This window comes from Anabrus simplex, chromosome 4 (assembly GCF_040414725.1).
Source record: "Anabrus simplex isolate iqAnaSimp1 chromosome 4, ASM4041472v1, whole genome shotgun sequence".
In the NCBI taxonomy this organism is placed as follows: Eukaryota; Metazoa; Arthropoda; class Insecta; order Orthoptera; family Tettigoniidae; genus Anabrus; species Anabrus simplex.
The window spans coordinates 108,309,304-108,323,283 of NC_090268.1; the positions used below are offsets into that span (position 1 = coordinate 108,309,304).

At 38.0% G+C, this 13,980-nt stretch overlaps 1 protein-coding gene across 1 annotated transcript in view; it reads right to left on the reverse strand.

Moving 5' to 3' along the window:
- Nucleotides 1-770: 770 nt before the first annotated feature.
- Nucleotides 771-13,980, reverse strand: part of Vha44 (V-type proton ATPase subunit Vha44) — a 75,348-nt gene continuing 62,138 nt past the window's right edge. Inside the window, exons 9-10 of the mRNA XM_067145164.2 lie at nucleotides 12,988-13,123; nucleotides 771-3,425 (exon numbers count right to left, since the gene is read on the reverse strand). Coding sequence (XP_067001265.1) covers nucleotides 3,327-3,425; nucleotides 12,988-13,123 — 235 coding nt within the window. The 3' untranslated portion in view covers nucleotides 771-3,326. The remainder of the gene's footprint in view (nucleotides 3,426-12,987; nucleotides 13,124-13,980) is intronic.

Below are 13,980 nucleotides of genomic sequence, written 5' to 3' on the forward strand. Positions count from 1 at the left end.
CTGATCTGAAATGAAAGGCTTCTACTAACAATAATACTGCAATAATACTTTATTTTTATTGGCCCCCATGCACATGTTTTCATATTTGTTGTTTGGTGTTTTTCACACTTTTCAGAGCACTTGTTATTTTATAGGCCCCAGCGGAAAAGGTTTTCATATTTGTTCTCTTGTGTTTTTCAAACCATTTAATACTTTCCTCTCATCTTTTGAAGTTGTTTTCACTGTATCCGTGAATACAGAATAACATGCTTTTTTTTATTGTCCCTGCAGAAACGTCTTAACGAGGTTTTACTATAATGTCTTTTCTTTGTAGTTCAATTATTCTGGAGATAAACAGAAAAAAAAAGGGCATACATATTTTTCTATTTACTAATCCTGTTTCTGTTCATGACATAGAACATACTCATATTTGATATGAGCATTAGAAAAGAAATAGAATATTTTCAAGACCAAAAATTAGGGCATGACATTGATGAAGGAACACTTAATGGGAGGGAGACGGTCAATACCACTTCCTAGGCCAGTTTATTAACCAATGTTCACAAACTAACCCATGCCATAAATTACTTGCAATTAGTTCTAAAAATAAAGGAGGGTTACTTTTTCACTATAACGCATAGTTACCTTCTGCTGATACAATTATTTTGTCAGGTCACTGGATGTGTATTTATATAATCTAGTAGAAACAGCAGCACTGTAAAATGACCTGAGTAACAAAATCCAAATTCCACCAACAGACAATAAAGAGAAAAAAATTCTGCAATTTAAAATCAAACTACCAGAATTTTATCAAATACTTTTCCATTATAAACAATCATGGTGATCCATTTTTATTGATTCTAGGACAAGCCAGACAGAATCTCTATCAGAAGGGTAAAACTTGAATATAAACAACATTTGAGTTGAGTACACTTCTTTTAAACACATAAATAAGAGCTAATTTTACAGGAATAGAATTTTCATGGAATGTTATATACAAGAGAATGAACAGGTATATTACAGTAAAATGTAAACGAGGTTTGCTTTTTACAACATATAACTCAGCAAGTACTCAACAATATTAACAATATACAGATATCTCCATATACTCAATAGTTCATATAATTTATACAAATATGGTAACAGAGTTTAACGGAAAATAGTTTGTTCTAGGACACATAAAAGGAGTCTGGATAGAAGAAAGCTCTTGTTCCAGATACTACTTTGGCAGGATATACAGTAAATGTCATGTGGGACATAATGGAACTTACATTGTGCTTTCATATGGAGCAAAATATCTCATCAAATCTTTATACAGCAGAACACATATTAATCAAATGCTAGTTATCCGGACTGCTACTTATTCTGCTTAGCTTAAATTGGCAATTACTGACTGATATAATCAGGTGTTTTGAAGTGTTGAAAATTTAGAGAAAAAATACCATCTTGCTAACGGAAGACAATGTGAAGAATATTCACAATCTAAAGAAATATAGTAGAGATGTTTTTTTATTAATTATTGTATAGTATCTCATTAAGTCGTGCAGAATTTTCACCCAAGATTAGATTAAAACAATCAGGGAATGAATCTTAATAGAGTTTTCTTAAAAATTCCTGAGCTATATGATGATCAATTTTATCAGCATATTAAGCCTCCAAAAACCATGTAATGATTCAGTGTCCTGTTCTTGTGCAGGTAACACATGCAGAGCATGAGCAGTGAAGAGTCAATTCGTCAATATATTTTACAGAGAAGAAAAAGTATGACATATCATCCCTGAAACTTAAAAGTACTGGCAAGACTAATGTATTCACTGCATTATAGTAACAAACATAAGAAAACTACTTTTAAAAATGTCCTGAAAAAAAAAAAAAGGAAAAAATATTACATGCTCAAATACAGTATTTTTGTTACTGGTAATTGGTTTTACCAATTGTACATTAAATTGCCTGTATATGAAAATCCTCTTATCCCTGCTTGAACACTCTACCAAAGCAATTCATTAATAAATGAAGGCTTTCAAATTTTCTGCATGTCCAGATAACTTGCAATTCCAACTATCCCAGAAAACTACAGATCAACTGTATTTCTTAAAGGCTCCTTAAAGATTATCCTTAGATTATTAACTCACATCCCAGTCAAGCATCATTCACAACCTGACTCTGTGTACTTCGAACTTCCATTACAATGGAAGGCACATGATTAACTGCACAAAAATACTTAAAAAATAATATCTACATTATATTACACATAACAAAAAATGTCAAGTTTTCCCAAAAATATCTATTCCACAAATCCACTTTAAAACTGAATTACAGAATAAAATTTACATATGTCCAAATGCATCTAAACTACAATTTGCAAATGCCTAACATTCAGTGAACAATTCACATGCAGTTATAGTAGGAGGAGGATGATTATTATTGTACTGATAAAACCTGGGCCTTGTTTCAAGAAAATATTGTAGTGTGAAATCTCATTTCCCTTATATCCCACTAACAGGCTACATATAGGTATATGAAGCTTGGGAAATAACAATAACAAGGAATCACTTTAAGTACAAACACTAATAAAACAAGAAAAAAATCTACAAAGAGCCACACACCAAAAATGCCACCCCTCATATAACATATGACGCACCAAAAACTGGGCATTAATTTTACCTGTTCTTAAACATTGTAACTTACAATTTATTGTTTTGAAATATCTTGTAATATTTAAAATGAACAAAAATAGAAAAAGCAGATTTATATCTAAGGTCTTAGGAGCAAAGTTCATCTCTACAGTACAACTTCAGAGAAAAATAAATTCAAAGCCTGTTGAATTATCCTACTCTAATTCATTATTATTGATTATTCTTTCAAATTCATGAAGTAACAAATGTTTCTTTCATCAAGCCTATTACAGACAATATGGGTAAAATTTGTGTCCAGTTTTAAAATGGCAAATATGTTACAGGAGTATCCTATTAATATCAATACTTAACATGAAATATCACACCTTTCTGATGATAATCATCAGCAGAGCCTAGCCATTTTGCTGGCACTGTTTACATGCCTGCATAAACAGTACAATGAAAAGTAGAAATTCATTAGAATTGTTACAGAAAAAGAAGAAGTAAAAACCAAAATTACCAGTAAAGAAACAAAATACTGTTTGGTAACCAGAAAACTATGAAGTACCATACGTTCATTGTCCAACATCAGTGGAATGTTAAAACTGTGACACTCAACTACAATGAATTTCTGCTATGAACACATTCAGAGCCCACCCCCCTCGATTCTACAATACTGAATACTATGAAACGTTTCACCTCCCAGCTGCTTCTGTGTATAACAAGTAACATTTACACCACTTTGCTGTCCACCATATCCACGTTAATCTTGTAGTAAACATACGGATAATATTCAGATTGACCAAAACCAAGACCTGGAATGTCCACACTCTATAAAGAGAAAAAAAGATGCATTAATTGCAGCATAAATACACACCGAACATGCAACAGTTAAATAGTAACATGAATCATCTTTCTTGAAAATCAACATAATCAAGCTGACTAAAGTTTGGGATATACACTGCTGGGAAAAAACCCTGAAATATCCTCAAGGACTGTGTTTAGTGGCACCATTCATTTGTCAATGACATTGGTGATCAGATGGCACTCAGGAGGCCTGTCTGTGCGCACTCTGTTTTGACTCTGCAGGCAGTAACTGTGCTGAGGTTAGAGGTGAACAGTGTCTGAAACATTCATTATAGGGAACAACCATGCCCCGCAGACGAGTACTTGCTTCTGTTGAACAACTGCAGCCATTTGAACTGGGTCACAATGTGGGCCTGCAGGAAGCTGGATGGAAGTAAGGACAGATTGTCACACATGTAGGCACAATGTATCAGAGGTGTGTTGCTGCCTTCAGCAGGGGTCTGTGGAACATTCCCACACCTGTAGACCAGGCTCCGGATGTCCGCATAGCACAGACGCACGCCTAGATCGACGCATTGTGCGAGCAGTGGTGGCCGACCGAACATCATCCAAGAACGAAATCCGGTCACATGCTGCACCTGCTGTCACACCAAGAACCACTGGAAACCGTCGGCTTGCAGCAGGATTATGATCACATGTGCCTCTGGCCAGGCTACCACTAATACGACACTGTGGAGCATGGCTACTCTGGTGTCGTGAAAGAGCTGACTGGAGAGGGGAACGGCACTCTGTTGTCTTCAATGACGAGAGTAGGTTCTGTCTGTATGAAAGTGATCGACGTATATGGCGCAGACCTGGTGAGCGGCCTATTCCAGAGTGTATTCGCCCACTACACTCAGGTCCCACTCCAGTTTCATGGTGTTGGGGGGCCATCAGTTACAACTCGTGGTCACAGTTGATGTTTCTGCAGGGTAATGTAACCAGTGCCTGCTACACTGCACAGGATATTGTCCCCATGCCACTGCCATTTCTTTGACAGAAACATGACGTGCTGTTTCAGCAGGACAATGCACATTCACACATAGCTGCTGTGATGCAACGTGCTTCAGGGCTGCTAAGAGTGGGATTCGAACCCACCATCTCCCAAATGTAAATTCTCAGCTACATGGCCCTACAGTAAAATGAAAATGTTAAAAGGTCCACCTTCTCAATACAATGAATGTTTACTGATGTGAGTATATATCACTGCCCTGGCCAGCAAGATCACTAGATCTCTTGCCAACTGAACACAAACGGAACATGACGAAGCAGGGACTTACATGTTCTCCAAAGCCTGCAAGAACCATTGCCGAATTGCAACAAAAGGTGCAAGATGCTTGAAACAATCAATCTTCATCAGACACTCAGAGATATGTATGTGGAAATAGCTGACAAAATTAAAAAGTTTTTAACAAGGATGTCAAGAGCGTTACACAAAGAATAGTACGACGAGAGATAGAAAAAGAAAAATGTAATTTTACTCAGTATTGACACTATTACATCTATGAAAGCTAAAAGAACCAGCCATTCAATGTATCATACATATGTACCCCAGAGGCAAAGTACACTATATCCAATTTTTACAAATGTCAAGTTCTTAAGTGGTTCTTATTCCTCTTACATCACCACTGTCCAGTGAGCTCCTGGGTAGAGCAGTGGATCATTGATCTACATTCTGTCCTCTCCTTGCCCCAGTCCTCATTGAAGCTTCATAACGCTATTATTACGGTAAGCTCACCACACACAAATGCATTTGATCCATAACTGACACGTTTCAATGAGGCTGCTCCTGACCTGGAGAACTGATGCCAGGTATTGGATTTCAGTGGCATTTCCTCCACTGGGGAACTATCACCCATCTAAAGAAGCTCCTCCACCTGAAGCCAATGGCCTCTCTTGAGAGTTGGGTTATTTACTGCCTGATATGAAAATGGTAAACCATGGAAAACCATCTTCAGTGCTGCTAAGAGTGGGATTCGAACCCACCATCTCCCAAATGCAAGTTCACAGCTACATGGCCCTACAGTAAAATGAAAATGTTAAAGGTCCACCTTTTCAATACAATGAATGTTTATTGATGTGAGTATATATCATATAACGTTTAAAGACGATTGGTACTAGTTTTGACGCTCATTGCGCGTCATCATCAGCCAACAAATCAATTGAGCAAAATACAACTTATCAAATAGCAATATATAACACATGATAGCACCTACAAGACAAATGTTAAACTATGACTAGTTAAAATATAAAACACATGACAGCAAATACAAGGACTAATGCTAAAAGTGAAATTGAAACAAGTTAAAACAGTGAAAGCAAATGAGAGAAGGTAACAATTGTTAAGGTATGATACACGAGAAAATAGTCCAGCTTGAGGTTTGTAGAACATAAGGTGTATCTATATACAACACTTGAATGCACCTACTAAGGCAAATTTTAAATGTAACATTAAAATGATGAGGGTATGGTGCATATGACCATCTAAAACACACAACAGCACCTATAAAGTCACTATTAGATTACCAGTTGAAATGATGAGGTGTGCCTGACCGTCTTCCTTTCCTTGGATTGTGGTTCCATTTCCAATTCCTCTTTGATTTCCTTTACTGCCTGTTCTACATAAACATTGGAAAGGACGGGGGACAAACTGCAACTTTCCCTCACTCTTTTATGGATTCCTGCTTCTTTTTCAAAGTCCTTAATTCGTATGACTGCAGACTGATTATTTTATGCAGATTGTAGATAATTCTTTCTTTATGGTCAGACGCACCTCATCATTTCAACTGGTTATAATCTAACAGTGACTTTATAGGTGCTGTCGTCTGTTTTAGATGGTCATTAGCACCATACCCTCATCATTTTAACGTTACATTTAAAATCTGCCTTAGTAGGTGCATTCAAGTGTTGTATATAGATACACCTTATGTTCTACAAACCTCAAGCTGGACTATTTTCTCGTGTATCATACCTTAACAATTGTGTTACCTTCTCTGATTTGCTTTCATTGTTTTAACTTGTTACAATTTCACTTTTAGCATTAGTCCTTGTATTTGCTGTCATGTGTTTTATATTTTAACTAGTCATAGTTTAAAATTTGTCTTGTAGGTGCTATCATGTGTTATATATTGCTATTTGATAAGTTGTATTTTGCTCAATTGATTCGTTGGCTGATGATGACGCGCAATGAGCATCAAAACTAGTATCAATCTTCCTTAAATGTTATGTGATATATACTCACATCAATAAACATCCATTGTATTGAAAAGGTGGACCTTTAATAACATTTTCATTTTACTGTAATCCCAGTTCAATACGGAACAAAATGAAGTTTCTTTCAATACATGGTCCTAACCATGCTGCCAATTTGCTCGGTAAATGAATGACGCAATGGAGTAAAAATAACATAATGGACAATTCTGTGCAGAAGCAAATGACACCAAGTGGATAAAACGTCATATACCTCTAACTGAACACTGATTCCTTCTCCACGGAATATTACGTCCAAATAATGCTTAATGCTGCTTGCATAATCTACGTTATTGATGGTTGCCTTTTAAATATGTAGATTTATTTATTTATTTATTTATTTATTTATTTATTTATTTGAACAATGCTCCAAGTGAAATATGGTAGTGACTGTACAGTATATGCATTGATGGAACACATGGGGTCAACAGTAATGGGTTTGTATTAATAACACCTTTAACACATTGATGACGGGCCCTGAACGGAGGCTGCTACCCCATGTAGACGGGATAGTTCAAGACTCCAAGGAAGAAATTACACTGCTGCACTCAAACTACTGTAATTCGAAATGTATTCAAGATATCGACCTTAAACTTGGAACGTGTACTCACTAGGTTGCTTCGTAGTCTGTACGTGGTGATATTTTTCAAAGCAATACTGTTTGTGGCTCCATTTAATAGTGTTTCTAAGCACAGTGTGGTATGAATGCCGTATTTGTGCCATTCGTATACTCATGTTTTCAAGTATGCAAGGATTTCTCTTTACGGCTACTCCCCGTTGAGTGTTAGCTGTTAATCATTAGAAATATCTCATTCACTGTCACTCGGTACCTATTATAACCAGTCTGTGCATAATTAAACACAATTATTGGTAGCTGTCGGCAACTGAATATGCCACGTCATGTTGACATCTGCACTGGAGCTCCAGGGAATAGCTCTACATATCTGACATTATTTTTGTTATTTTGTTAAATACATGAAGGTTTAAAGACAGATGCAGTGAAAATATATATTCCATGTCTACACCTTTCGGAACTCATAATATCACTCACAATTTCATCATTAATCAAGGAAATACAAGGTGCATAAAAGCGAGAATTCTCGTAGCCCGTTACCTACTGTCAGATGTCACCTACTGTCAGCTGAGAAACTATGAGAATTATCAGGGCTCATCACCCATGAGGCACATCAGATAATGAATCTGCATATAAATGTTGAAATACTTTGTCATCACATAGGGCATGTTGCCATGGCACGCCATCTTGAACAATGATTCTCGGCGCGTAAGAACACCTGTGTATATACAAAGTTTCCATGGCTACAAAGACCGCACAATTAAAAAATAAATCAACACTTAAATCTACGATCCCTCAACTCCATGGCATAATTGAAAGTAGTTAAAATTATAGCCAACAGATAGCACAACAAGTTACAAACTATGCCCGTGCATAAAAACGGAGATCTCCAGTGCCCGTCAACAACCGCTAACTGCAGTGCTGTGCAACCTAAACAAAAAGGACCCTTTCTCAAAGTCAGGAGTATATGAACTCAAGTGCCAAGAACCTAACTGCATTGCCACATACATAGGTCAAACAAAACGTAATTTCCATACACGATACAAAGAACACAAAAACGCAATCAGATATAATTGGCATTCAGCCTTCGGGGAGCACATATACGACTGCTCACACCATTTCACAGACATCAACACTGATCTAAAAATTTTACACTTCGAAAATAAAAGTAAATCTTTGAATATAAAAGAAGCAATAGAAATTTACGTCGCAAAAAATGCTAATGCAAATAACCTGAATGAGCATAACACATTTAAATAATTCCCCCCTATTCGCTCTACTCTGACAACACCTACTCATTATATTACTTTTATAGTAATAAAAATAATAAAAAATAATAATGCCATTCCTCACTTTATTCACCTATATTATTAATTTGCATTCATCCATATTACATAAAAGTACATTTAACATGAAATAGGTCAATAACATCTCTCCCCTCTCCAATGTTGATGGAAGGTTCCACAGCGCTCCAGCCGCTCCGCCCTACTTCCCCCTCCCCTCTCCACTGTACAATATACTCGATTTAGTCATCCAACAGGAGAGATCCACATCGCTCTACAAGGCCCCTCCCATTCTTGCCCTCCCCTCTCCACGCGCAGCGTACCTCATCAAACTTTCCATGACCACAGTCCTGAAATAGTGTTTGATGACAACGGACTTAACATCGGCACTCTAGATAAGTACGTAAGTTTTCATTATATTAAAACTTGTGTATATATATATATATATATATATATATACTGTATTTGTTGAAAAATTATTGAAGAACCTTAAAATATTTAGGAACTGTATCAAAGCCGTAATTCAGGAAACAGGAACACTTGCATCTCTTGACCAGTAGTCTGATACTTGGCAGCTCAGTCTCTGAGACTGGATGAATAATTTGTATGTAACCTCTTCTATGGTAACCTAGAGGTACTGGGTTAGATACAGATTATATTCAGCTTCCTCATCATCACTTTCTTCCAGCTTTCTGATAAACGTTTAAGCAAATTTTCCTGTCGCTTATTACATATACCACTCTCTTCAAGATGTATAATACATATATAACCTCAGTTCCACTGTATAATAAATTATCTTTTGACTAATGTTATTAATCCCAAGTATAGAATTAGTGAACTTTACAATATAACATTATAGAAAAAGTATAATCAATAAGAATTGCACTAAACTATATATCTTAGGTAAAATGGGGCATAAATACCAGTACATTATGTGAGGTTATAAAACTCAATGCAACAATGAACAGAAAAATATGATACAGAAGTAAAATTTAATACAGTAGAGTCTGTTATAGCGAGTACGGTACATAACGAGAACACCGTTATAACAACAGTTTATGTCTGTCCCTTCAAAATTCCTGTAATAAACTGTGTATTATCCTTCGGTTACAGCGAGAGCCCTATCACTGACGCATCTGTTGTTACGAGTGATTAAGCGTGCATAATTTTTCCATTACGAATATTTATGCACTACAACAATTATGTTGCATGCGATCGATCATTTTCGGTATAGTTTCCTCGCTATGTCCACTAGCGAGCCCTCTCGTCGACATTCTATGGCGATTGAACCGTGAGTTTTATCTCCCCCCGCCTCAACGAACTTGATATGTGCGGCGCTCTTAGTGAGCTCATTGAAATTTATTGTAATTAATTGTGTGTGTTTCTGTCTATCTTGGCCATTGATACGTTGTAATAAATGTATTCTCTCCCTGTTCCTCACTTATGGCTCCATGGGCAAGGACTTCGTTCCGTCCTGGGGCATCCCTCCGTCCTTGCATTTCTTTTCGTATCACGATCTTCTGTCATGCCCCTGCTCGCGTCTGTTTACCCCTTCCCGGCTTCTCCGAGAGAGGGGGCGTGCTGACGTTGGTATTGAGTCCTACCCCTCCCGGCGAGCCGGTGTGCCTCGCCGGGTGATGGACATTCTCACTCAGCGCCTGCACTTGGTGCAGAGCACTTCTCTTATATTGAACCAAGGACCGTGAGGGGGGCATGGGAGGTAAGATCTTCAGGTTTTCTACATGTTGGTAGGATGATGGGAGGAACTAAGAACTGTTGTAAACTGATAACAGAAGGCTTGGTGCCGAGGTATTATTGAGAAATTAACTTGAAGTGTTCTAGTCCTTATATTCTATGTTTGTTGTATCATAAGGAAAGAGCTCACAGAAATGAGATGAAGGTGTCAGAATGTTCTGGGCGTGTAGTTCGAGAAGCGATGGTTTATGTTTGTAATAGTGCCCGTATGGGATGTTAATTTTACGTTCACCTTTAGAGGATTTTTCTGAAGATTTTGTAGTTGGTGAGCTGTATATACATTGCAGCCCAGTTGTGATATGTGCGTCATTTATTTAGTACCAAGGCGCACAGTTTGTGTTCACGTTAGCCCTCTTGTAGGAGCAGAGGGTTATCTTTCAGTTTTACCTAGGATGAATGATGGAAACGGGTCAAAACCCTCCTCTTAACCATGTTAGAACTCAAACGCTTCCGAATATGTTTGTTTTTAATTATGTGTAAAATAAATGTACTAGTCAAGCTGTTCGAAAACTTTGTCTTGACATTATACCTCTAGGTTGGACCTTACGTTTATTAATCCAGATCCCTGGCCCACTCTCCTTTGGGTCGTCCTGCCGGTAGAGTTACAGTCCAGCGATGTTGAAGTCAATTATTAATACCCGTCGACTGCTGTTGTGTAAAGAAAATTCAAAATGAAAGAGGAGAATGTTTTTGTAACAAATGCCTAAATAACTTGTCCGATTGCAGTTAACTCGTTAAAAATACGTACATACATTATCATTATAGGCCGTTAAGTCTTTCAGCGTTCAGTCTGCAAGCCTCTGTGAATTTACTAAACGTCGCCACAATCTTCTATTTGCAGCTAGTGCTGTGACCTCATTTAGTTCTATACCTCTTATATTTAAATCGTTACAAACTGAGTGTAACCATCGTCGTCTTGGTCTCCCTCCACTCCTCTTACTTTCCATAACCAAGGCCATTATTCTTATAGGTAAGCTATCCTTCTCCATTCGTCTCACATGACCCCACCAACGCCGGTTTATGCGTACAGCTTCATCCAGGAAGTTCATTCCTAACTTAGCCTTTATCTCCTCATTCTGAGTATCCTCCTGCAATTGTTCTCACCTGTCTGTACCAGCAATCATTCTCGCTACTTTCATGTCTGTTACTTCTAACATGAATAACATATCCTGAGTCTACCCAGCTTTTGCTCCTGTAATGCAAAGTTGGTTTGAAAATGGACCGATGTAAAGACAAACTATGTGATGAAAAGTATCCGTACACCTGGCTGAACATGACGTACAAGTTCGTGGCGCCTTCCATCGGTAATGCTGGAATTCAAATATGGTGTTGGTCCACCCTTAGCCTTGATGACAGCTTCCACTCTCGCAGGCATATGTTCAACATGCTAGAAGGTTGCTTGGGGAATGGCAGCCCATTCTTCACCGAGCACTGCACTGAGGAGAGGTAGCGATGTCAGTCGGTGAGGCCTGGCATGAAGTCAGCGTTCCAAAACATCCCAAAGGTGTTCTATAGGATTCAGGTCGGGACTCTGTGCAGGCCAGTCCATTAATGGATGTTACTGTCATGCAACCACTCCACCACAGGCCGTGCATTATGAACAGGCGCTCGATCATGTTGAAAGATGCAATTGCCATCCCCGAAGTGCTCTTCAACAGTGGGAAGCAAGAAGGTGCTTAAAACATCAATGTAGGCTTGTGCTGTGATAGTGCCATGCAAAACAACAAGGGTGGCAAGCCCCCTCCATGAAAAGCACGACCACACCATAACACCACCACCTCCAAATTTTACTGTTGGCACTACACACGCTGGCAGATGACGTTCATCGGGCATTCGCCATACCCACACCCTGCCACATTGTGTACTGTGATTCATACTCCACACAACATTTTTCCACTGTTCAATCGTCCAATGTTTACCCTCCTTACACCAAGCGGGCGTCGTTTGGCACTGACCTGCGTGATGTGTGGCTTATGGGCAGCCGCTCGACCATGAAATCCAAGTTTTCTCACCTTAGCGTACCTAAGTGTTTAAATGCTTGTTTACACAATTTTCTATTCCGTAATCATGATATAAAATGAAGTGTGAATACGACTAATCATTACCATACTATTATCTTATTAATGAAAAGTTGTGTTCAAGAATCCACTAAACAGCTGATGGTGCACAGCTGAAGCATTAACATGCTCTGAAATGTTCAGTTCAGATCAGATCAGTTCATCCATTCATGTTCCCAGTTTGAAACCAGAGTACACCATTCGGAAATCTTCAGCTTACTCTCTATGTCTGGATCAGGGCCTAACACTAAGTAAAATTTATAGAGACCAAGTGTCCCATGTTGATTTATTGAATTACTTTCTATTCAGCAGCAGTGAACCGGGTGACTAACAATGACAAAAATTATGAGCCTTCTCCTGAGAACAGCTCTGTAATGGAATCCGATTCTGGTTCGTATCTCCTGAAACCCAGTCTCCCATATTTCTGAGCGAACACTTAAATATTCAGAGAGCAACATGATACACACACTAATTGATGTTTAAGAGCTCTATATCAAAGAAAAACATGTACAATAAAGAATACTTTGAGGTATCTCTACACACAACAATAACAGAGACCAACAGCTAGAGTAACAAATGAGGTAACTTAGTATGATCTAATGATATGCTAGAGTAAGTCTATTACTTACATCATGCGATGCAGATCCTTGCAATGCACTACTGTCCAAATGACCGTACAATTGATTTAGAATATCCCGAAGCCTCTTTGTGTTCTTCTTGTTTGGATGGAGCAGCATAGCTTGGAAGTTTACAGGTAAGCCATATCTGTAATTAGCATTTATGTTTCAGTTTTCTGTTATTTATATTCAAGAGAATTCATATTCATAATCAGTATGTTTTATTTTCATTTGGCATGTGCAATGCATGTTCATTTCTCTTTTAAAATAATGTTTTGGATGTTTGCATGAATGCCCACATGCATTTTATTTGCTAGTTCCTATCTATTATATGGTTGTTGACAAGTTGCTTTGGTTAGTGGTGGTGGTGATTATTGTTTTAAGAATAAGTACAACTAGGCAATCATCCTCTATTAACACTAATCAGAGAGAAATAATCGAAGGGATCTGACACTTTGAAAAACGAAGCCAAAGGAAGACAAGGGCCACTAAGTGCGTGAAATTGAAAGACTCCCCAGGCCGCTAAAACCTAATTACCGTCGGGGTCCGAAAAGAAGAAGAATTGACCAAGTGAGGTCAGACAGGATAGATGAAAGTGACGAGACTGGCACAAGTAAGTGGAAGCAATGCCAGGATTCAGCTAAGGGCCCCGTGGTCGCCAAACCATGCTCCCAAGTTCAGAGCCCCTGGGGCCCCTTTCAGTCGCCTTTGATGACAGGCAGGGGATACTGTGGATGTTATTCTGCCACTCCCAACCACAGGGCGATGCTTTGGTTATAGATACAGTCTTTATTGGCCATTTCTTACACTAACTGCAGTTTCATAATTTGACTAAAATGCTTCAAAATTAAACAACAGAACAACTAATGATGATGATTATGATGATAATAATAATAATAATAATAATAATAATAATAATAATAATAATAATAATAATAATAATAATAATAATAATAATAATCATCCGTGCCCAGTAGGCAAGATCATGTGTAATGGTGCTGCGTC